This window comes from Micropterus salmoides, unplaced genomic scaffold (genome assembly GCF_014851395.1).
Source record: "Micropterus salmoides isolate LMB-PRFRI ecotype aquatic unplaced genomic scaffold, ASM1485139v1 Ms_hic_scaffold_10, whole genome shotgun sequence".
NCBI lineage: Eukaryota > Metazoa > Chordata > Actinopteri > Centrarchiformes > Centrarchidae > Micropterus > Micropterus salmoides.
The window spans coordinates 23,581,670-23,605,875 of NW_024040041.1; the positions used below are offsets into that span (position 1 = coordinate 23,581,670).

Consider the following 24,206-nt stretch of genomic DNA (forward strand, 5'->3'; position numbering starts at 1 on the left):
GCTCATACTCTGTCTAGCTGTATAGTGGATTTGAGTGAATAACAATTGTCAGGTCCTGCCACAAGTTGTGGATTAGTTTTGAGGTCCAGACTTGGCCGCCCCAGAACTTTATTATTAGTCATGGTCTTTCTGAAAAAATAAATCTCCCAAGTAACAGTTCTCTTGCAGACCGCAGCATATATTCCTCCAGGATTTCTCTGTAATTACCTGTACAAGGCTGCTGTAATGTGTAGTGTTTGGCTTATATTAAACATAGATTTTAGCATGATAGCCAAAATGCTTGATGTTGGTCTCAGACCACAGAACTATCTTCTACTTTGTTTCCATGTATCCCACATAAAGTGCTTTATTCATCAGAACACCCATGAAAGGAGGAAATTATACTAGGTGTAAAAAACGTTAGGCTAGTACTCCAAGCTGCCTTATTTCCCTTGTAGGGTAAAATACAAGTGCTATCAAAATAATTTTCATGACTTGCAGAGTTAATTGGTGTATTATTTCAAGACAGTTTGACAAATAACTAAACAGCCCTCTAGTTTAAAACACAAAAGTATGGTTAAAAGTAATGCTGATGTTTTTTTTTAATTATAAGTGCAACGTGCCTCTTCATTTTGTTATTTTTTTAAAGCAGTATTTTCACCAGTTTTCATCAAAGGGAATTTGCCCTTCCTACCGGTATTTCAACATTAGTACCTGAGTTGCAGAGATTGATGGTAAATTACACAATACAATTAAACCGGTTCCTATTTCTCAAAACACATATACAAACCTGTCCAACACCAGATAAGGTGCACCTGGGGCTAATAGGTACATACTTGATCTCGTACCAATTCTAATAAAACCAAAAGCATTGAAGTCAAAAGTTAAAATGTAAAGCCATGACTTGCAACTCTTATTACCGTTTGACTTACATGGTAAGAGTGGAAAAATTACCAGAGGACAGAGATGTTAGCAGTTTAAAAAAAACATGTTTATTGTCCCACCTGACCTACAGTGAAGCAGCGAAATGATCTTTATGCACAATTTATCCACTCACACAAACACTCCTGTATTTTATCTCAAAAATACAACTACTGAAAATACTTTACTAAAACAAACAATCAAAGTGAAAGTAGGGAAAATGGGCTTTGTCAGTGTTTTTCTATTAAACTGTGTGATGTTTTGGGATTAATATTACTGGTGCAATAATGAGTATGTTGCATTTTACTGCTGTAGTTGGGTACGATTAAGCTGATTTTAACTACTTTAAATATGGCTGGGTTGTTTAAATTACCTATCTAAGCAGTTTACCATAAGATCATCATATGTTTGTAGTGTTGGTTGTCCAATTTCTAAAAACTCAAATTTTTCATGAATTCAGAAAAACACCCCTGTTTTCATCATTTGTGACGATGCATTTTCCAGTTAATCCAAGGGGAGCTTTAAAATAGTTCATTTAGTTTAAGAAGTATGAGATATTGGGGATACACGGTTGTCATTGGACAGAAAGGGTAACCTGAAAAGTAACTTGTAACTAATGTGGTCAGATAAATGTAGTGGGGTAGAAAGTACAATATTTGCCTTTGAAGTGTAGTGGTGGAGCGTAAGTATAAAGTTACATAAAACGGAAATACTAAAGTTAAGGACAAGTACCTCTACTTCAGTACAGTATTTAGCAAATGTAACCTAGTTAGTTACATTCCACTACAATTAAAAAGAAATAGTACACTGTGCGCCTCTACAGTGTGTGGTTGACATTCATAGACTGAGGTGATGCTTTTACTCTGAAGGATTCCAGACCGGAACTAAATTTGTTGCTGCAGGAAAAAATACCACACCTTCCGGCATGAGGTAAAGCTTGGCGGGACGCCGTAACTTTTCCAGCCTTGGACCACCGTTAAAAGACAACAGGACAATGAACACAACCGTAGAAAGGAAACGCCCTCCGCCCGTCAAAGTGTTGTCCGGTCAGCTGAGGACGGCAGAGAGCCGGGGTACAGCCGACAGCGGAGATGGATGTGTTATCAAGCTGGGCAGGGGTCGCTCTCTGCTGGTCTCTTTGGTGTGGATGCAGGGGACTGTACTGGAGGTCCAGCTGGACATGAACACCGTGCTGCTGATGGATGAGACGGGAACCTTTGCTGTTCAGGGCGTCAACAACATCCCCAAAGGGAAACCATGTTTGGCACAAGGTAAATAAAGTAGACTGAAGTTGGTTTCTGGTTCATGAATAACAAGTCATATTAAGAGCTGAAGTCAGTATTTAAGTGGGATGTTTCAGGGTGTGGTATAACGTTACATTTGTTTCAACAGAAATACAAAGATAACTAAGGGAGCAACTTACGTCAGGTCATTTCTGGTAGATTCATCAACTGTGAATATGCACAATAGGGCTGGTTAGGTCATTTTCCTGATAGATAAATATGACAAATTATTTCTGAATTATTTTATTGGTTAATCAATTAATTGTTTAGTCTATAAAATGTCAGCAAATGCTGAAAAATATCCATCTCATTTTGTCAGTAAAAGGTCACCTCTTCAAATGTCTTGTTCTCTCTGACCAGCTGTTCAAAGCTCAAATGTAATCAATTTGTAATAAAACAAAACACTAAATCCTTACAAATAAGAAGCTGTAATCAAAAAAAATCTTGAAAAATGACTTAAATGATTGATAAATTATCTAACTACTGGCAATTATTTGTCTGTCCATCAGCTGTTTGATTAACTGACCAATTGTTTCTGCTCAAATGCACAATAATATCGTGCGACATAAGGTGTCAATAGGTGCCCAGAGATTTTTATTAGTCCCCAGGACCAAGCAGGTTATTGCAGCCATGGTGCCTTATTTTAAACTCAATTTAAAACCTTTATTCTGTTTGTGAAAACAGACAGGTGGGTGATTTCACTCTTTTACAAGATAAGATCCAGGTCCAGGCCTAGATTAAAAAAATTAAAAAGCAAAAAAAACATTATACTTGTACCAGCTAAACACTACAGTCTAAACCAGTGGTTTTCAAAGTCTGAGGCCGCCTCACACTTTGAAAACCCCTGGTCTAAACTGTATCTAGTTCTCTGTCCAGTTTGTGTTTTTGAAAATGCAAAATATGATCTTGCTACAGGTGCTGATCATATAATTAGAATATCATCAAAAAGTTGATTTATTTCAAAAAGTGAAACTTGTATAATGTATACATTCATTCCACACAGACTGATATATTTCAAGTGTTCATTCCTTTTAATTTTGATGATTATAACTGATAACTAATGAAAACCCCCAAATCAGTATCTCAGAAAATTTGAATATTGTGAAAAGGTTCAATATTGAAGACACCTGGTGCCACACTCTAATCAGCTAATTAACTCAAAACACCTGCAAAGGCCTTTAAATGGTCTCTCAGTCTAGTTCTGTAGGCTACACAATCACGGGGAAGACTGCTGACTTGACAGCTGTCCAAAAGACGACCATTGACACCTTGCACAAGGAGGGCAAGACACAAAAGGTCGTTGCTAAAGAGGCTGGCTGTTCACAGAGCTCTGTGTCCAAGCACATTAATAGAGAGGCGAAGGGAAGGAAAAGATGTGGTAGAAAAAAGTGTACAAGCAATAGGGATAACCGCACCCTGGAGAGGATTGTGAAACAGATTCACAAAGAGTGGACTGCAGCTGGAGTCAGTGCTTCAAGAACCACCATGCATAGACGTATGCAAGACATGGATTTCAGCTGTCGCATTCCTTGTGTCAAGTCACTCTTGAACAAGACACAGCGTCAGAAGCGTCTCGCCTGGGCTAAAGACAAAAAGGACTGGACTGCTGCTGAGTGGTCCAAAGTTATGTTCTCTGATGAAAGTAAATTTTACATTTACTTTGGAAATCAAGGTCCCAGAGTCTGGAGGAAGAGAGGAGAGGCACAGAATCCACGTTGTTTGAAGTCCAGTGTAAAGTTTCCACAGTCAGTGATGGTTTGGGGTGCCATGTCATCTGCTGGTGTTGGTCCACTGTGTTTTCTGAGGTCCAAGGTCAATGCAGCCGTCTACCAGGAAGTTTTAGAGCACTTCATGCTTCCTGCTGCTGACCAACTTTATGGAGATGCAGATTTCATTTTCCAACAGGACTTGGCACCTGCACATGGTGCCAAAGCTACCAGTATCTGGTTTAAGGACCATGGTATCCCTGTTCTTAATTGGCCAGCAAACCCGCCTGACCTTAACCCTATAGAAAATCTATGGGGTATTGTGAAGAGGAAGATGCGATACGCCAGACCCAACAATGCAGAAGAGCTGAAGGCCACTATCAGAGCAACCTGGACTCCCATAACACCTGAGCAGTGCCACAGACTGATCGACTCCATGCCACGCCGCATTGCTGCAGTAATTCAGGCAAAAGGCGCCCCAACTCAAAAGTATTGAGTGCTGTACATGCCCATACTTTTCATGTTCATACTTCTCAGTTGGCCAACATTTCTAAAAATCCTTTTTTATTGGTCTTAAGTAATATTCTAATTTTACTTAATACTGAATGAGATACTGAATTTGGGATTTTCATTAGTTGTCAGTTGTAATCATCACAATTAAATGAAATAAACATTTGAAATATATCAGTCTGTGTGTAATGACTGAATATAATATCCAAGTTTCACTTTTTGAATGGAATTCCTGAAATAAATCAACTTTTTGATATTCTAATTATGACCAGCACCTGTATTTTATGCTCGATCCAGAACCAAGATTTGGATTTATCTGGTCTTCTGTTGCCTCATTTGAGGAAAAACAGTGAAATTTCCCTTTTTCATTTTCAAAAATAGGACACAATTTTCTTAAACAGTCAGTAGGCTTTTACTATAATATCTAGTAAGTGGACATTTTAAATATTACCAGCCAGTCAAGACACATTCCTTCTTAAATTGCTAATAAGTAGCTGCAAAACAAAAGAAAAGGGTAACTGGGACTGTAGACATTTCTTACAGCAGATATTAAAAACTTCAGAATTGCAAATTGTGTCCCTAAAGCATGAACATTACGCTGGTAATGATAGTGACTGCACCTGAATATCTTTATCTGGAAAAACAGCCACTTCCCCCTGCATCACCGTCCTTGTTTCCTTGAATCTATTGTCACTGAACAATTGACCACCTGCTCCTGTTTTTACAGGCAAATATGTCATGGTGATGGGTGTCATCCAGGCCATCTCCCCGGAGCCAGTCATCCGTGCAGTGAAGATGGCAGACCTCTCCGAGCGCGGCGCACTTCACAGACTGATGTGGAAGGTGGAGGTGGAGGACCTGCAGCAGGTGCTGGCCTGAATGCAGAGCTGTTGGTGGAAATGCCGCCTTGCTGGTGACAGAACGACCTGCGTCTGTCGTATGTAAACCAGCTGGTTATTCAGTGTCGGAGTGACTAACGAGAAAAACTACCTCCCAGGACTGAACAGCAGATTCTCCTAGATGTCGGGCTGCTGACTGGGAGGTATTATGCCAGATGAGTTACAATGACTGACATGAGAAAACTGTGTTTACGCTGTGTGTGAGATGCTTAAGTTACAGAAATTATTTCCCGCTTGGCATCTTCTCCAATGAGTTCAGTTTTCAAAGTGGGGTTTAATGCTGGATTTATAGTTGCTTCTGAGGGTTTACGTAGCTGGAGTGCACCTCCTCAGGACAGTTGCTTACACAGTTACCTACTTTATGAGCAACCATCATCCTAACATTGTTACCTCCTGTAATTGATCTGCTTATGCTTGCAGTGGAACAAACATCCAGATACCAGGGCATCTTGCATCATTATCTTATCTTTGGAAATGTCTTGTCAGATTATACCACAATCATCTTTGTAAGAATTTGGTATCGTTTTAGAGCAGATGCAAGATGGTTATACAATTAAAGAAAGATAACTTAGATTTTCAAGTACTCTGCTCTACTTTTATTTTCCAAAAAACAGAATTTAAATATTTATACCTATACTGTTTTTCAGTGACAAAATATTTAGCTCCATCTTGAAAACAATTTGATTACAATGACATTTTCATCAAAGTTAATTTCTGCCTGTGATGGAATATAATAAACTAAAATTTTCCAGTATTTCCACTTAATAGTATACATCTTGGACAGAAATATTGTAAATTTCCTCCAATCATTTGACAGTTTTTATATAAAAAGGAGCTTTAATTGGCTTGAATTCAGAAGGTGTGCGGTTATATTTTTCTGTTTTCAGTAAGGAAAATATGTGAAGGAATATTTCCTTTGACATGTCGTGAGTTTTTTATTAGACTAAAAGCTGAGCGAGCTTGTGTATCGGACTACCACTTCTAGAGGTACAAAGTGATCTTAGGAGACGGGACGGCCCAGGGGTAGCTCATTAGCATGCTAACTTCAGTAGACATCTTTGCAACACAATATATAGACATTGAAGTGTTAATTCTGTCATTCTGACACTACTCCGAAGGATTCTTTCCCTTGCCTTGAGTACTTTAGTACTATATTTGATATCTTCTGTACCCTTTATATCTACATAACTTTAAGATTTTCAGTACAGGATTATTACACTTGGAATGGAATACTATTACAGTGTTGTATTACTACTTAATTAAGTAAATGATCTGAATACTTCTTCCACCCCTGGTTAGAAATGTGTACTGAATAAAACACAGCAGTTTAAACACAGATTAAAAAAGAGGCTTTATTTGGTGTGGTGCCCTTTACACTGGTAACACTATTAGAGAAATGGAAAGTGAGAATGTCAACTGTACTCTCAATTTAGGTATTCCATACTTTAAACATTAACTGGTAAAGACTGACAAATACAAACTGCTCATGAAAAGAAGTTACTTTAGGTCAAAGTATCTGAACGTGTCTGATCAAGGTTTACAGATGCTTTTTTCCCCCCTAATCACCATTTTCAGATACTGAATGGTGCATGGCAAAGCTTCAAGTGTCTCACTCAGTATTTGCTGTTAACGACAACACACTGTAGTTCAGATCAGAGTAAACCTACCACCAATCAGAGAGCCGGTCCTGAACGCCCTCTTTAAAATCATGCTGATCAGCCATTTCCTGTGCACCTCTGAGGCCCATTAAGGATCATTTGATTCAAGACTGTTTGAATACTGCGTTACTTGCAAGTGAGCATGAGTATTGTCATCACATCATTATATAATGTCTTTAAGCAGAAAACTGTATTTTCCAAAGTCATTGTCATTTGGTGCTATAAGATGGTCTTTTCTGGCTTTAGCAAGTTTCATCAAAAGGAATTCCCTGCGCTCCATCCACTCTTTTAGTTCCTGCTCCCCGTGTGCCAGCTTACACAACTCATCCTCTGTGCATGTGCCTTTGAGGTACCTGTCAGAACACAAGATCAAATGTCAACCATCACAAACTACTCGAATCAGGCAGGTTGCCGGAGAAACACACTATTCTGCGGCTGATAATCTTACCTCTCACAAACTTTGAAAGTTCCTGTGGGAAATCGATACTGCCAGCAGTTCTGATCATCCTCAGAGTTGAAAACTCTGTCTTTGTGCTTTTCTGAGGTGATATGCTGCTGCCACTGCTTCTCACTGTTGCAGTTTTTACCACACAGCCAACAGTGATTGCCAGCCTGCAAAAATACACAGACGGTAATTTGCCATTGGTGCGAATGAGACTACTGTTTCTTAATCACTCAAATTTATTGCTGTTTATTTCTGTTATATTATCACCTGCCAATTTACTACATTAAAACAAGATTCTATCAAAATGTTCACACTTTAACCATTAGGCACTAATAGCGTTTACTGCATCAACTTGACAACTAAATGTGTACCAAAGGAAAGTACAAATGCAATGGAATGCAGCTGCTAATGAGTGTTTTCATAGCGGGACAGTGTAACAGTTTAAGATCCTACAATAACTGAAAACTAGGACAGGATACTTTTGCAGGATTTTGTCAAATGCAACCAAAATGGAGTTGCAGGGTTTCACTAAAACTTGACTTTTAGAGTTACAGTTGGACTAAACACTACTAACTTGTTTCTATGCAAACCTTTGACCAGACAAAAGCACTGTGTCATATTTGCAGGGCTGTAAACTCACCACTTCTTCAGCATAGTCTGTTGGCATGTGGATCTGTTTGCCATTCTCCCTAACAGAGTTATTGGAGGTCTCTTCACCCCAGCCAGGCCTCTGAGACTGCAGCCATTGCTCATAAAGCTGATCCATATCTGGAACTAAATGGAGGGTATAAAATTAAAGTGGTTGCTTTTGGTGCATTTTTGGCTTTTCTACCAATGAAGAAACCCCCTCTTCTTAACAAAACTCACTGTTGTTTTCCTTCATGTAGGTCCAAAGGTCCCTTTCTTCTATGCTGTGAGCAAACGTGCAATTCCCAATGTACTGACACTTCTTGCCAGCTGTCACATGCATGCAGATCTAAGAAAGAACAACATAAAACATAACAAATAACATTTGGTGACCATTGCTGTAGATTTGTTTTAATCAGAAACACAAAAAACAAAATCTTGGGAATCAAAATGTTAGGCGCATACCTCAAATTGAGATGGGATGGGTTTTTTGGTTGGAAGTGGTCTAACTGTTGTCCACTTTTTCCTTTCGTGGGAACTTACAAGCACCACCCGCCTGTCTTTTGCCCACCTGAGAGAAGACGGACAGAAACAGATTTGTGGTGATGTATTAGATTACGCCATTTCACAAATCAATTCACCTCCTGGCCACAGTTCATGTGTTCAGGCCTTGGTAATACTTACGTGTGTCTCGCCTTGGCTGTGCAATACTTCTTGTTTTTGTCTGCTTCGGTTAGCTGGCCATTCCTCCAGCACTGGCCACAAACAAACATCATCTTCAGATTTGGAGGCCCAAACCTCCTCTGTGCAGTGGAAAGCTGCTGATGAAATTTGAAGGACTGATTAAAATGTTTGTGGTAAACACACAACAGTGATACAACTGCAAGATTCAGCCAAAAGTAAACCAAGTGATTCTGTTTTAACCCACACAAAATCAAATTTAAAAGTATAGTTGGCTGCCAGAGGCATGACAAGTAAATATAAAATGCAGATGCTTCCATGCACCTGGTTTGGTGAGTATGAAAATTATGTATACGTATGTGACTGTCTCTGATGCATCCTTTTGTTATATCTGGCTATGTTTGTTTGTCTTTTTGCTAAAGAGATCTTGATCTCACCTAGATCCCTCCAATAGAATTCCACACTTGGCAACGAGCTGTTCTGGAGGTTCGCAGTGGCATGATACCATACTAGACAGACTTACTTTTCATTCATCACCCATCTGTCTATATGGTTACATTTATACAAATCACAAAATGCCAAAAACTGAGTCAGACTGTTGGGCTTACCTGGGCTCCCTGCAATGAAGCATGTGCACTCCAAAACTTCTTTGCCTCTTGGACGATGCTTTCGTGCGTGATACCTACACATGATGCAAAATAAAAAAGGGGGAAAATGAACGGCTAAAATATTAAAATTATATTCAATTTAGCAGTGAAAAATACTGCAAGATGGGTTCTTGTTGGCTAGACGGTTAGTGGTAATAGTATTCCAGGTACAACAGCATCCAGCCCTTGGATGAATATTTTAAAAAGCAGTCTTACCGAGCTCGTGTTGCATCATCCAGACCTTCAGCTCGATGAGGCTGTGGGCGTAGAAGCAGTCGTCCTCTCTCACACAGCCGTAGCGGACTTCATGGCGACACAGATCCAGCTGGCACTGAGGACTCAAGGGTCTGATTTTGGAATAACGTACTGTATTCTCCTTCAAAATGTGGACCAGGCACCTAAAAGAGGGGACAACAATGTCTACAAGCTTATCCTGCTCTTATGCCCTAATCTTAGTCGCTCACATATTTGCACATGGTCTTGTTCGCGTTGGTAGATTATTGGAACTCTAAAAATAATTTGCAACATGATGGTTTCAGAGCTCCAAAATATGAAATAACTTACTTATGATCCTCAAAGTCGTGCTTTGTCACTGGATGAGAGCAAAGTGAGGGATCATCTTTGTTGGTTTTGCTGATTATTCTGGGTTTGTGGTCAAAGCACACCTGTAAATTAAACAATATGTATTAGAAACACTTCAGAACGCAACAGATTTAACACAGCAATGACACAAAAGGACTACATTGGTTGACAAAGTCTTACCCTGCAACATACCACAATAAAACACCATATATCACTCTAAAATTCCCTAACAACTGGTCCAAGTATGCCAGCTACTAGGGGCGTGACAGACCACAACATGATGAGATTTCGCGTCAGGTTAAAACACGTGTCAGAAATGTGTCGGGGGAGCCGTTTTGATGCGTCCTTGAGTAGTTCACACATAACGACTGGCGACCACAGATCAACCACTGATTTACTCCCGATCACAGCCTGACGGTCGCCGATCGTCAAATCGGGCTAAAAATCATGTAGGGTGAACTAGGCTTAGGCTACAGTAGCCTATATGTCTGCATTTTTCCAAGTAATAAAACTATCTCTCATTAGTTGGATGTATGCCCTCTGCAAGGCTGTGTGCAGCTAGACTATTTGTTTTATCAAATGCCACATCTGTCCCTCATGTTATTAGCAGCTCACAATTATTTGTTTTACCATGGTTCTGCACCTCTGGACTGTGAAAAAGTGAAAGGTTACTGTAAAAGCTTATGTTTGATATTTGTCTTTGTTATTTACTTGAAATGTTTGATCTTTGATGGAGTAAGGAGGGTTTTTAAATCTGATAAATTCATTTATTTGTTAGAAAAAAAGAGAATTTCTCTGTTATTATAACTAAGGCTATATTTTTACATTGATAAATGTCCTTAACTTGAATACATAATCAAATAAAGAGACAGTTATTTAACAATATGTTAAGGAGTAGTTACGTTTATACAGTCTTACAGTTGCAACTGGCCCTTTGAGGGTAACCGTAATGCTTATGTGGCCCTTGGTGAAAATGAGTTTGACACCCCTGGGTTAAAAGGTGTCGAGAGTCACGCGATTTACATTTCTCACCACACATCAATTTTCTCATGCAGTGAAAAACAAAAGTAACTGATACTGTGACTTGTTGTGTGAATCAACTCCACCCAGCTGATGCGACACAGACGTGATAGTAATCAAATGAATCTTGTGCAGTGAATCCAGACAGTTGTGACGAGCTAACTGGTAGAGATTTGCAATGTAAACATCTTAAACCTGAGGCTCAACCTTGCTCTCTGCTTGGGCCTGTGAGCTACACTTTATCGGAGGTGCTGAAGTTAACGAGTGTGGATTTGTGGTGACATTTCTGCCTGATCACAACTGTTTTAGTTTCGTCTATCCACCACCTCCTTGTCTGTCATCCTACAGGCAGTTTCAACCAGGTTTTCTGTGTGTCAGACGCTCTAAAGGGGATATTACCAGCTAGGGATAGGGATCGTTAATTTTTATTGATACCCTTATTGAGACTGCTTAATGATCAGATACCACTATCGATACTTTACTATTATTTTGTGATGGTTATTTGGTAAGACCAGACCCAACAGGCATGAGGTAGGGCTGCACAGTATGAGGAAAATATTCAATGTGCCATAACGTTATATATTGATGTGACATATCACTTGCGATAAATAAACATATATTGAAGTGTACATATTAACTGCCTGGTTATTAATATTTTAAATGCAGCTAAATGTTGTTTCTAGAGCAGCAACATTAATGTTTACAACAGCAAAGTTACTGAATAACTTTATCTGCCATCACAAGTAGTGAGTGACGTTTAGAAAGAATAACACCAGTCTGTATCAGTCCCTCCTCTCTCGCTGGCTGCAGGTAACCTTACCAGGTAGGAGGAGGAGCGGCTGGTTTGTCTCAGCCAGCAGCTGAGTTTTTAAGACTACAGGCCAGTCTGTGCTCCAGACAGACAGCTTTCTATTTAGCTTGTTTTTAACATTTGGCTGATGCCAAGCTAGCGTTAGCTTGTATAAAACATACAGGATGAGATACTGAGGACAGAGATGATTAAATTAACCATTTCTACATGTTTAACGTTACCTTACAGACAGGTGTATTGATAAAGTATTGTCTTTTTACTTGCGAAGGTTTTATTGCACGTACTTACAGTAACGAGCGTAGCTGCCATCAACTAACGTTACGGTAGTTTGGAGCTCACTTAACCCTCACCGTATTCCACCGCGCTGGCGCAGCCTCTCGCGCTGCTGCCGCTGTGTGTGTGTGTGTGTGTGTGTGTGTGTGTGTGGAGCCGACAGAGAGCAGTCAGAGACTGCAACCTGATTATTTTCTTATCCACTGCGTTTCAAATTAAATCACATTTGACGCTCAAGACATAATGTTACATCACAGGACCCGCAAGTCTCGATAGCAGTATCTATAAACTCGAACCTTAGATTTTCGGGTTTTGAGAAATTTTGGAACCGGGTCCCGATCATCCATCCCTATTACCAGCGGAGCAAAAACATAATGCACAGCAGAGTATAGGGCTGGTAGACTTAAAAATATAAATTCTCATTAAATGATGCCGTTAGTCTCCCAATATTACGTAATTTTCTCGACATGTCAGGCAACCCAGACAAAAAACCTGCTGAAACACGGGAGCTACTAAAGTCCGGGAGTTTAGAATTGAATTAAAAATTAACTAATTTATCATTTATGTGCCACATGCATATTTACTTACCCAAACAAAGACACAAAAGAGGAGGGAAGACTAAATCATGCCTGCATGTGTGCTGACTCAGCAGGGATATTATGAGAAAAGTTGATCTACAGGAAAAAACACCTGAAAGCAACACCTGAGAGCCTTACTGCATCATATTGTTTAATAGTTTAGATTTTGTATTGTCACCTGAATTTTGTTTCCCTTTACATAAATACATATTTCCATCATAAGCTGGTGCAGAAAATGAACTGTTTAATGCTCAAAATGTCTATATATAATTCAGTATTGAAAATTGCTTAGAAATTGTGTTAAAATCTAGTCTCAAGTCTTGTCTCATCTCGTGAGCTAGGTGTCTCGTCACACCTCTACCAGCTACAAAGCACCAGACAAACAATTATTACACAGAATCAAAAAATGAAGCTCCAATAAAAACACAGCCTTACATTTCACATACCATTTATCACATTGAATGTATTCATGGCCTTATTGTTCTTCATAGCAGAAGATTGTTGTAAGAATCACGTTTGAGCTAAATGTCCATTTACACTGAGACAAGCGTGTTTTTTTTGCTCCTCACACTGGAATGAAAAACAATCCTGCGAATGGGCATCATTAAGAACATCCACTTCCAGCAGCACTGCACCACTGCAGTTACAGCAGGCATATTAGTTTTGAAATAAGACACTAAATAAATAAATACTCACTCCACAAAGAAACATGAATATCCCATGATGCTCCTGTAAGATCTTAGGCACAGTCAACCTGACGTTGGAGTTGGGCCCATAAGGATCGAAGAGTAGTTCTCTGGAGATAAACCCTTTTCGCTCCAGAGTCCAGACATCAATCTCTTCCTGGCAGTATGCAAATGTGCAGTGACCGGGGTACAGGCACTCTTTCCCAACAGCCACCTCTGAAACAACACAGGTAACATTTTAGTATGCGCTGTTATCCAGACATCACTTGTGCAATAAGGGTAGGTATGGATGCTAGGGGATACTGAAAATATTTAATATATTTAAACCTCAAATTTTCTAATAGTAATTCCTTATAAAATGGAGGTAGCCATTTATGATCCTTTTTCCCCTCTTTGTTAGAATCTAAGTAATGGGATTTGTAGGTAATGAAAAAAAGAAAATGGTCCATGGGGCAAATGCAATATTTTCTGACCAAGGAATTTTACACATTTCGAAATGTTACCTTTGCAAATGTAATAAGGTCCAACGTATTGGGTTTTTGTTGGTCTGGGCCGAATGAGCTTCCACGTTTTGTCTGGCAAGTGTTTGATTCTGCCAAGTAAAGCATCTTTTTTGCATTTATGCTCTTCTGTATGAAGTGTGTAATCCAACACACCGGGTCCTGTGGATAAAAACAACCATTAGACTGAACTTTACCACTAACCACACACAACTGGACTGTTAAAAATAATTCCTCACCAGTTTTGACGTAGCAGATTGAGCACGCTTGTTTGAATTCATGTGTTTCAGCTAAGGGATTCTTTGCTAAATCCACGGCAGGAGGAAAGCCCTTCACTTCAGGCATACCCACAGCCATTCCCATTGGGGTTTCATTACTGTTCAGCTAATAAAAAATAAAATATGAATAATGACAAGATATAAGCCTGTAACAATGTCTAGACTGACAATGGCTAATAATTAATATGATTAAGATTACCTGTGAAATGAATGAACTCGGAACATAATCTGAAATTTAAAAAAGAAAGTTGAAAGTTAATAAGGTGGTTAAGTATTGTTCAGCTTTTTGATACTTTTATCAACAGTAATATTAGTACAATATTCATTTGAGCAATGCCATGCTTAAGCAGGCCAGGTAAGAAAGTAGAATAACCTGTTTTAAAGTCTGTTATGGTGAGACTATCCAGGGAGTCGAGCGGTGGTGGGAGGGGGTCAAAAGTGTCCATCCCAAAATATGCACTGGACCCTGACTTGTGATACAGCGGGGGCAGCGTTACGGTGCACTGCTGGGAACTACTGTGGAGAAATGGGTTGATGTGAGATGGCATCAGGAATGGATTCGACATGGGACTGCCTGAGGCAATACTGGTTGGCAAAGGAAGAGGACCCCTCACTGTGGGTATAACCTGAAGGAAGAGACAAACACGAGTCACACTTCTGTTCAGGTACTGACACATTGTCCCATTTGATCACTGAGCCCCCGCCGTCATATCTGCTCACTGACCATGGCTGATTCGGGGCCAGCTTGGTCCAGTAGATCATCTAGGTCGTCCCCAATGATGTCTGCGTCGAAATCTTGACTGGTGTCAAGCATCGGGCAAGGCTTACCGGTTCTACACCCATTAACAAATGTGGGTACCGGAAGAGGGACTGACGAGGGTACAGAAACAGGGAGGGAGACGGACTCGAAGCCCGGTGGCTCAGACGGGGTCACAGATGAGATGCTGTTGTTGAGAGGAAGTTCATCATTCACTGCTTCATTTAGAGACGGGTGCGCTGCCACTGGAGCTGCAACTGGAGCCGCAACACTGCTATCCTGAGACAGCTGAGGCGCTTCTGTAACACATCAGGGAAAAACAGCATGAATAACTTTTGTCCTAACCCCCTTTAATTATCAAATCAAACCTGTATAAAGTATTATCCTAACTTACCAATTTCTATATCTTCAACTGAAGAGCCATGGGAAAACTGAATAAATGGGTAAGAAATTAATTGAACAATGTACTTCTTTGGAGATTATTGATAAATATTTCAGATTGTGCAGGGGGAAAAGTTCAGGAAAAGTCTCTTACTTTGTCACATGGAGCATCTTGATAACTTGATCCTCGCAAAACATTCAAGGCAGGCTGTTAAAAATGGAAAAAAAACTGAAGTCAATTAAATTGATGATTTTATGTGAATTATATAGTGGGACAAACCCACAAAAACTGTCAAAATTTTTCAAAGCCATACATTTTAAAACATATTCATATTTGTTATGACATTAATATCATGTAGAACTAGTTCTTCAGAGGAAAAAAATGGTTTCAGTAAATATGATCATGACGACAGTTTGAGATATTTCCGGACACACACCTTACTCCTTACATAGGCTTTACGGATTTTCAATCCCAAAATTTTGGCAAGGTCCTGAGTCAGCTGTGTGACACTGGAATCCTGGGGAAACAAAGTAAATTAATAGTGTTTAGTCAAACACACTCTGTACATTCCCTTCCTTTGATCTTTGTGCATTTTTGTAATGCTTATAAAATTGTAGAAAATGCTTTGATTACAATATTCTTGAATTTTCAACTTATTACTCATAATATATGTAGTGAATACTACATACTGAATACTGAAGGATCTGAACAAAAAATAAATAAATAAAAGGTATAACGTGTATTTTGGCCAAATGGAAGATCCAAATGTATGATTCCAGTGAATATACATTGTTGAACTGATTAATAAAAGGATTGTCATAGATGTATTGGCTAAACAGGTACACATGTACTTGATTACTATGTAGTCCATTCACAGGATGACGATTAGCTAGGTGCGGTCCAATAGGCTGTTTGTAGTTCACGTAATTCAGAATGAGGCAGGAAGTGAAAGGCAGAATGGACGAGATGGAGGAAAGCCCATACTGTGCTAGTGATTGTAACTCACTGTGTCGTCCCAGTCAACATGTAAAATTCAGAATCGCCCAATTCTTACATTATGGCTAAAAACCTATTTTGGAGGTCATAATGACCCTTGAGTGAAAAGTGTCACCAATTCAGTGTCCAACCAACTGTGAAATGTGATCATCAATTCTTGGGTTATGGGCAAAAACGTGCTTCGTGAGGTCACAGTGACCTTTTATTTGACAACCAAATTCTAATCAGTTCATACTTGAGTCCTGGTGGATGCTTGTGCCAAATTTGAATAAATTTCCTCAAGGCACTACAGTAATATGGTCGCAAGAATGGGACAGATAGACAACCCAAAAACATAAAGCCTTTGGCTGCGTCTATCGCCGGGGTGCAGGCATAAAAAAATTATTTTAAACCTGATGTGGACATGTGGCTGCTAATTACACCAAAAGGTACGTCAGTTTAACCTGACATTTTTTAATTCAAACTAAAAGGTAGCGCACCAATAGTAACGTGTCTTAATGTTGAGCTGAACACAATGACTTCCCTGTGTCTACTGTTCCTGCAGGCAGCTTGGACAGCATTTAAAGTATTTGCTTACAACAACAACAAAAAAAAAAAAAAGTGCGTGTCTCTCCTGCATATTTGGATACATCAACATAAAACACACAGACACTGTTAAAGACCTTACCTGAGGCACTGCTAGAGAACATTTGGCAACAGCCTCGTAGGCCTCTTGATGTCTCCCCAACTCCTTTAAAGATTTTGCTTTCCTGTACAGTGCTCTGTAGTTCCCTTCATTCAACTGGAGAGCCTTTTCACAGTCTTCTAATGCTTGGTCATACAGTCCCTGAGAAAAAAATAAAAATAAAAAAAGATGTCCCAGAGTTTGAAAAGCTATACTTAACCATAGTACTGTAGTAAACACAGAACAAAGAAGCCACTCTTTGATCGCAAATTGACTTTGCATGTCCAGTGAGTTGAGTCAGGTGTGGGTGTGGCCTCCCTGAAGACAGCAGAGTGCCATTTACTGCCATGTAACATGACTCAATGCAGACAGACGAAGACTAGATAGAGGGACTGGATGTTCCTCTGAAAAGCATTTCCCCCAAATGGAAGTTTTCTCAGTGGATCTTAAGTTTCTCCATTGATTTTCAGGGTTTGACAGCGTTCAGTGTGAAATATTCCAACAGCGGCAACAAAAGATTCAGATGTAAGAATTTACCACTACAATGTATGGGAGGGTAAAACGGGTGAAAAAAAAGAAGACTACGGTTTGTTTTATCAATTTAAAAATGTAACGGTAGCCTGTAAGCTCAGGTGGTATCACGGTATAGCAGGGCAGTGTTTTCCTTATATGCGTTCAGGAGCGACAGTGTGCCGCTGCTGAATTGTGACCGCTGCGACTAAAATTTCACACAATCATTATCATATCAATGCGCTACTAATTTTCGCTCACACTCATCGCTTGGCTCGCTTCCTCTCCTCGTTCTTCACAGAACATCTACGTGACAGATGATGTTATAGCAGGAGGGGGGTGCGTAGCAAGTGTTTGATTGTCCAAGCGGCAGAAAGTGACTGTGTGAATGAGCGCAACAAGAAAATATTCTGGCAGTAAATGTACGGTGTCAGTTTCGGTGTGTCAGCTTCTAAAGACCAAGAACACTCCGTCTGTTTCCCCAACTGCTGGAAAAATGAAGCTGGTTTGCGCTAGCTAACATCTCCCCTCCCCTTCAGACTAAGCAGGAAAGCTAGTACGCTACGTCTTTAGCTGCTATGTAACTTAACATTAGCTGAATTTATAGAAAGTAACTGGTAGCTGTATTTTATTAATACCTACTTGTCCAATGTTGAGATCATCAGGTACAAATGTAGACTAAACTGGTGTAGCCTACAGCTCTGTCCTGTACAGACAGGTACATCCTAAATTATTTTTCAGATGAGTCTGAAAAAAAATGGTTGTTAGGAAAAGAAAGGACGGAGGTGACTGGAGGTTAGTAAAGCAAATTAGTGATGCAAACTAGACCTTTTTGAATTTTAATGTGCAAATAAAATCTACCTCAGAAGGGAAAGATTTTCTCATGCTGCCTATTTTTTATATTAATGTCTATAGATTCTGAGGTCATATTAACAGGGTTTTAGGGGGGGATGCTGTGCCATAAATGTAAAATCACTGTGGTGAGCGGAACAACCAACCAAGTAACCAAATCTAAAGGTTGTAGTTCCTCCAGTAGGCTGATCTTCGGGCGTTGTTTATTTATTACCTGCTACATGATCATTTTTCCAACTAATTGTTCAGAGATATGGTGAAAATAATGGCCCAAGATAATGTGAAATTACATATTTTTCATTGGTAAATGTAATATTTTCTTGGGGAGAACCCCCAAACCTCCCCACCCCTCTGACCATGACTACTACGACCACCACCAAAACATTCATCTAAAGCTCACATAAAACGGCAGGAAAACACTGAAATTTTAAGACATGTTGTGTTGGGGTTTTATATTCAGACATACTATGCACTATGCGCACAAAAAAAAAAAAAACTGAAGGGTATTTAGAAATCCCGAAGGTATGACTTTTAATATCAAAAACTGATAAGCTGATGCTGTAATGAGGTGATGTGTTGTAGTGTACTCCCTCAACGTAGGCGGGCAGCATAGCGTAAAACACCCCGACATCATCTTCAACACGATAACCCCTTTCATATCCCATTTTTCCCCCTGCAGTTGGGAAAGAACACACACACACGCTTTACTTTGGTCTTGAGAAGCTGCAGCCTTCATTCACTGACAAACTAACCTAGACTGTACAAATGTACTGCCTGTCTGCTCAACCATCACTCTCACTCAGCCACACACTTACTACGCACACAAAAGGAGCTAATCATTGGCGACTGCAAGGGGTGGGAATACCGTTACAGGACTAGTTACAAAAAAAAGGGGAAAAAAACTCTCTGCCCCTGTTTGGGTGTGTTTTGGTTTAGTCCTGATGATAAAAGTGCTGTGCGAACATCATCTTCGTTTAGACTACACAATGCAATCCATGGTACACTTTACCCCGGTGAAATGTCAGGAAGGTATGATAAAATAAAATACTGCCCAAGCCTATTAGCCTGGTTTGTCAGCTTGAACAGTATTTAACAGAGAGTTGGCAAACTCTGAAAGTAATGTAAAGATCCTCTTTTTCTCCAAATATGGATAAATGATGTAATGAGAAATTCTAGCATTGATATATTAAGTCAAATTCGAAAAGACTCTCTTGCTGTCTCAAATTGTAACACGCTTTGTGTGTTGAGGTTGAAAAGCGCTGTATAAGTACAGGTTATTTACCATTTTTGTTTTGAGAAATTAATTATTTTGGTCATTTATGATCTATTCTTGAACTAATGTATACATGAATAGCAAAATATTCTGCTGTCCTAACTAAACAAGGTCATAGTTAACGTTGCATTATGGGCCACAAGCAGGGGACCTTTCTAAAAACTCTTGTTTAATGTTAAAGAAACTGAGGATAATAATTGCAGTAACATTTAAGAACCCAGTCCTGTTTTATTCTGACATTTGGTAAACAGAGCAAGCAATCCAACCTGTGGAAAACACCGGAAACCTAAAGGATGCAGGTTCTATTAAACCACAATATAGGGCTGGGCAATAAAACAAAAATGACAACTATCACAATATAATTTTCCTCAATAACAATATAACAAATGTTCAATAATTGTTTGATTTAATTCATTTCAATTACAAACAAATTAGCACTTTTCTATTAAGATATTTATTTTGTTGATGAAAGGGGACTTAAAAATGATTTTACTTAACTTTAACATATTTGTTAAAAAAATATTTTATCATAATTGTTTTGAATGTTCTACCTCAGATTTGTTAAGTGGTCCACTGTTTAGCATGTGTTTGTAATTTTTCTGAAAGAAAAAGAAAGAAATAATGATTTCACAATTTTCGTGATGATTACCGATATTGTATGATAAAACATTTTTGGCCATATCGCCCAGCTCTACTACAACATAAAGCAAACAATTTTATGAGACCGAAAACTGTCTGTTGTATTGTGTGCATGTCAAAGGGAGTTCAAAGTGATTGGAACAGAAACTGAAAGACTCAGGGTCAGTGGTGACGGTCACCACGTACTTACCGGAACAATGTTTAAATACGCAGCGGCCCGATTAGCATACAGCTTTTCCAGTAAACCTGTTGGAATACAGATTTCTTCCGAGTCAGCATACTCTGCTATACTCAAGGCTTCGGTGTACATCTCAATGGATTTTGTCCAGTCCCCTTCTTTAAACACGTCATTTCCTTCTCCAAAAAGATTCCACACGAGATCCTTAATGAACACCTGAAAATTTAAGGAGGTACAAATCAGTAGAAGCTACACACAGTGCAGCGTTGTACTTTCATTCAAGCACCTTTAATTAGGAAAAATTCCTAAATCAGTGTAACTCCGTACAGTCATGCTAGATGGAAGCTGAACAAACCACATTAATATGTACATAGCATACCTCATACTTATCTTGACTTCCAGGAAACGGAAGGGTTGATCTGAAAACAACAAAAGGTTCATGTTACAACCTTTGAAGTGTCAGCAGAACAAAAACAACATAACCGGGAGTCAGACATTAACAGATCTTATTAGAATTCAGTTGCATTCAGGGCTAATAAGTCTATTCAGCACAAAGTAGGACTGAAAGAAATTCAATTAATCTACCAATTATTTTCTTAAATATTCATTTAGTCATTGTACACATCTTATTGTTCATATTTATCAAAATCACTTGAGTGAATTGGGTTAATTTTCAATGTATTTAAAGTGATGCAACAATAAATTTCAATATATTTTAACATCTATATACTACAGTTGATACAGTATATTCTGTTCTGCACAGTCACTAAAAAACAGATCTGAACTTAAGATGTAAGAACACACAAATAGAAAGGTGTGTGTGTGTGCTGATAGGTTGCTGTGTGTGCAGGTGCTGATGGCATTGGCTGGTGAATGCAAACAAGTCAGCAAAAGCAACATGTAAACAAAACTTCGCTCTTAAAAAAAGAAAGACAAACATTGAACTCAGCATTAAAAATATATAATTGTTATATTTTTAAAATGCTATGTTATTTATATGGTTGATGTGTCCAATTATACCAAAACATTAAACAAAAAAAAGCTAATTAAGGCTGTGTATATACTATAGATGTCTCAACATGGTTCAAATCAGAAAAATACAAAAAATAAAAGACATTATTACTGCCCTGTCATGATTTTTGTTCAAGGTAATACACATCTGCATGCTGACAGAACTAAAGTTCCTGTCAAGATTAGCAACAGCTATTACTAATCTGGTACATTGCTAAATTGGGCAGATGATTTGTTTTACATTAAACCAGCTGTATCGTCAAAGGATGTGCGATTACATGTGATGATGGAAAATTTTGCAATAATAATCACAGCGACACTGTTGTGTTATGCTGGTTTCTAGAGCAGCTGGCATTTGAAGTTGTCTTTCCTCTTTTGCACACTGCACTACGGGGGCAACAAAGTTTTAGTTTAGATCACTGGAGGCATGCTAAACTCGCTTTCAGATTCCAACTAATGAAGAAAACAGCTGTAACACAAAGGCTCACCATACAGATAACACCAGCAGCATGCTGAAGTTACATTTATAAACCTGTCTGTAAATGGTTAAATGTAGTGACTCATTCTAATTCCTGTTAACACTGCTGTTTCTCTTTCCGATCCATTTCCAGCATCAGTTATTCATCTTTAAGGTGTAGGTTGCTATATTGTTATTATGAAGTATTTACTGACGTCAGTAGTATTTTAAGTATCACTTTTGTTTATGAATAAAAGGCCCTGTCAGATTAGATGAAATGAAACACTGCGCTGCCTGGCGTAGCTCCAAAACAATGTGGACATACTACTACAAGTCGGCCTGATGCACGAATACATCCCACATTAAAAACAAAACCAAAGCAAAGCCAGTATGATCAGCTGCCTCGCTGACACCCAGCTGATCTGAACAACAATGCATGGTGTAAGGCTGACAAATCACTCTTACATCATGCTGTCTATAGAGGCTGCTTTCTCATTAAAAAGGATCCGCAAACACAGGCAGCGACAGCAGCAGGAAAGTACTTGTAGCCGATCTTAAGAAATCCCAACTGATGTTTTTCTTATCCTACAATGTTCCCAAGATAGGATGATAAGAAAGACTAGTGGGTATGGCAGCATTGGAAAGTATCAAACATAAGATCTGACCAGTTGTTACACTTTACACAAGCGTGCTACCTATTAGGGTATTATACCTAATATTATACAAGTAAATTTCAGGGAGACCCTCCACCCCAACTTTAACAACCCATGACACTTACTGGATGAACTGCAGGCCTTTCTGAATCTCCTGCCAGCGACTTCTTCTGTCCTGACATGCTCTGGACATGTTTGCCTGTTTTAATATCCACTCCTCAGCCAGCACCTGAAATTATTATGATATACAGCACTATATTTACTGATGAATGTCTCTGGAGAAAAAAAACTCAAAACAATCACAATATAAAAGCACATTAGCTTATCATTAATCACCATCAGCAGGCTGTCCAGCTGGTTAAGGGACAGATCATATGTTGAGTGTTAGTATTACTCATATTACTGAAAGTCTTTAAGAGCTGCCTCCAATGTGTATAGCTTCCGCATTTAGAAATGACGACAGACAGTTCCGGAAATTACGGATAAACATTTTTGTTGGCTTGCCAGGTTATGATGCTAACAAAATAGTGCAATTTAAGCAATGTTACACTGAAACCTACACACCTGAAGCTGTGGAAGATAAAGGGTGCGCTGGGAAATTGTCTGATCCTATCTTGCGAAAGAACGGGGTCCATTATCGGACATAATTTCTCTGGAGTATTTCAGATTTTGTAACGTTTGTTTTCTAAAACATTCACATGTTTCAACATACGGGTAAAAATATTTACATTGGGTAAAAAAATATATAGTTTATATTGGAGCTTAAAACGTTATCGCCATTTATCATGTGTTTTTTCATGCAGTCACAGCGCATAAAACCGCCAAGCCAAACTGTCAACCCCACCACGTCATAGCAAATGTTTAATACTCATTATTGTTTTGACCATTTTACTTTACACTCATTTAAAACTTACTGCCAATCAAATGAGAATCTGGGTTAACGTATTATCACAAAATGTTCAACGCATGAGTCAGGAAGATGGTGATGAGGTTAGCAGTTATGGTCAGCAGAGCCAAAATTAACTTTATTCAAGCATTTTCTTGTTTATAAGCTTTTGTCGCTAAACAATCATGTCTGGTAGAAGACGGCGACTTCCACTGACTGTGGAAAAATACATGCTTTAAGTTTTACGGATAAGAAAGCACCCTTACAAGGAGGTGTCCGATAACGGACGCATACCATTTAGCGCACGTGTGTTACCGCGGCTTGGGACCACAGAGTGTACACTTTTCGTTAGCAATCATCATCTGCTAGCAGTGGGTTAGCAATATGTAGCTCACATAGTTAACCACTATCAATAACACATATAATCCCAACTGATGACACTCAACAGTTTTCTCCGCTGTTGGAAACACACTGACCAAAACCAGCTACATGACGTTAACGGACTAAGTTTCTAGGAAGTAGACTGAACCTAACAAAGCACAGGCATGTACAAGTTAAACTAGTTCCCCAACGCAAACAATAGCGAGCAGTAGATGTTCAGCTCCTGCCCGAGACCTGACGTATATACCACAAATAATTTAACAATCGCTGCTGTAAATACTTACATGAATATATCTTTATTCCAGACAAACCTCGCGTCGGTTATCTGAAAGGAGGGAAAGTGATTTCTCGTTATAGCTAAATTAACTTGCCTGGATGTGCTGTATCGGTGAAGGCCGCCCTTTGCTTCTTCTTCCTCAGTCTTCTCAAGTACAGCAATCATCGACTCCAGCGCAGTGCTTCCCTCTACAGGCAGTGGAAATG

General features: G+C 39.1%; 2 protein-coding genes across 4 annotated transcripts; one reads left to right on the top strand and one right to left on the bottom strand.

Moving 5' to 3' along the window:
* The first annotated feature begins 1,798 nt into the window (after nucleotides 1-1,798).
* On the top strand, nucleotides 1,799-6,634 carry rmi2 (RecQ mediated genome instability 2). Its single transcript, XM_038703728.1, has 2 exons — nucleotides 1,799-2,171; nucleotides 5,127-6,634. Exons 1-2 carry the CDS (start codon nucleotides 1,895-1,897, stop codon nucleotides 5,276-5,278), a joined length of 429 nt encoding a protein of 142 aa, XP_038559656.1. The 5' UTR covers nucleotides 1,799-1,894; the 3' UTR covers nucleotides 5,279-6,634.
* On the bottom strand, nucleotides 6,625-24,206 carry zc3h7a (zinc finger CCCH-type containing 7A). Of its 3 annotated transcripts, none has more exons than XM_038703706.1 (23): nucleotides 24,095-24,206; nucleotides 22,582-22,685; nucleotides 20,715-20,754; nucleotides 20,348-20,551; nucleotides 16,887-17,045; nucleotides 15,660-15,740; nucleotides 15,377-15,430; nucleotides 15,236-15,272; nucleotides 14,809-15,140; nucleotides 14,458-14,710; nucleotides 14,284-14,312; nucleotides 14,046-14,190; nucleotides 13,810-13,968; nucleotides 13,317-13,522; nucleotides 9,921-10,021; nucleotides 9,573-9,754; nucleotides 9,318-9,391; nucleotides 8,713-8,849; nucleotides 8,494-8,599; nucleotides 8,269-8,377; nucleotides 8,042-8,175; nucleotides 7,405-7,568; nucleotides 6,625-7,309 (listed from the first exon to the last, which is right to left on the bottom strand). In XM_038703706.1, the coding sequence occupies exons 2-23, from the start codon at nucleotides 22,647-22,649 to the stop codon at nucleotides 7,120-7,122; spliced, it is 2,964 nt and encodes a 987-aa protein (XP_038559634.1). In that variant the 5' UTR covers nucleotides 22,650-22,685; nucleotides 24,095-24,206; the 3' UTR covers nucleotides 6,625-7,119. The 3 variants fall into 3 exon arrangements, with proteins under 3 accessions (XP_038559634.1, XP_038559624.1, XP_038559615.1); XM_038703696.1 differs by having other exon boundaries at nucleotides 24,008-24,158; XM_038703687.1 differs by lacking the exon at nucleotides 24,095-24,206 and having other exon boundaries at nucleotides 8,713-8,846.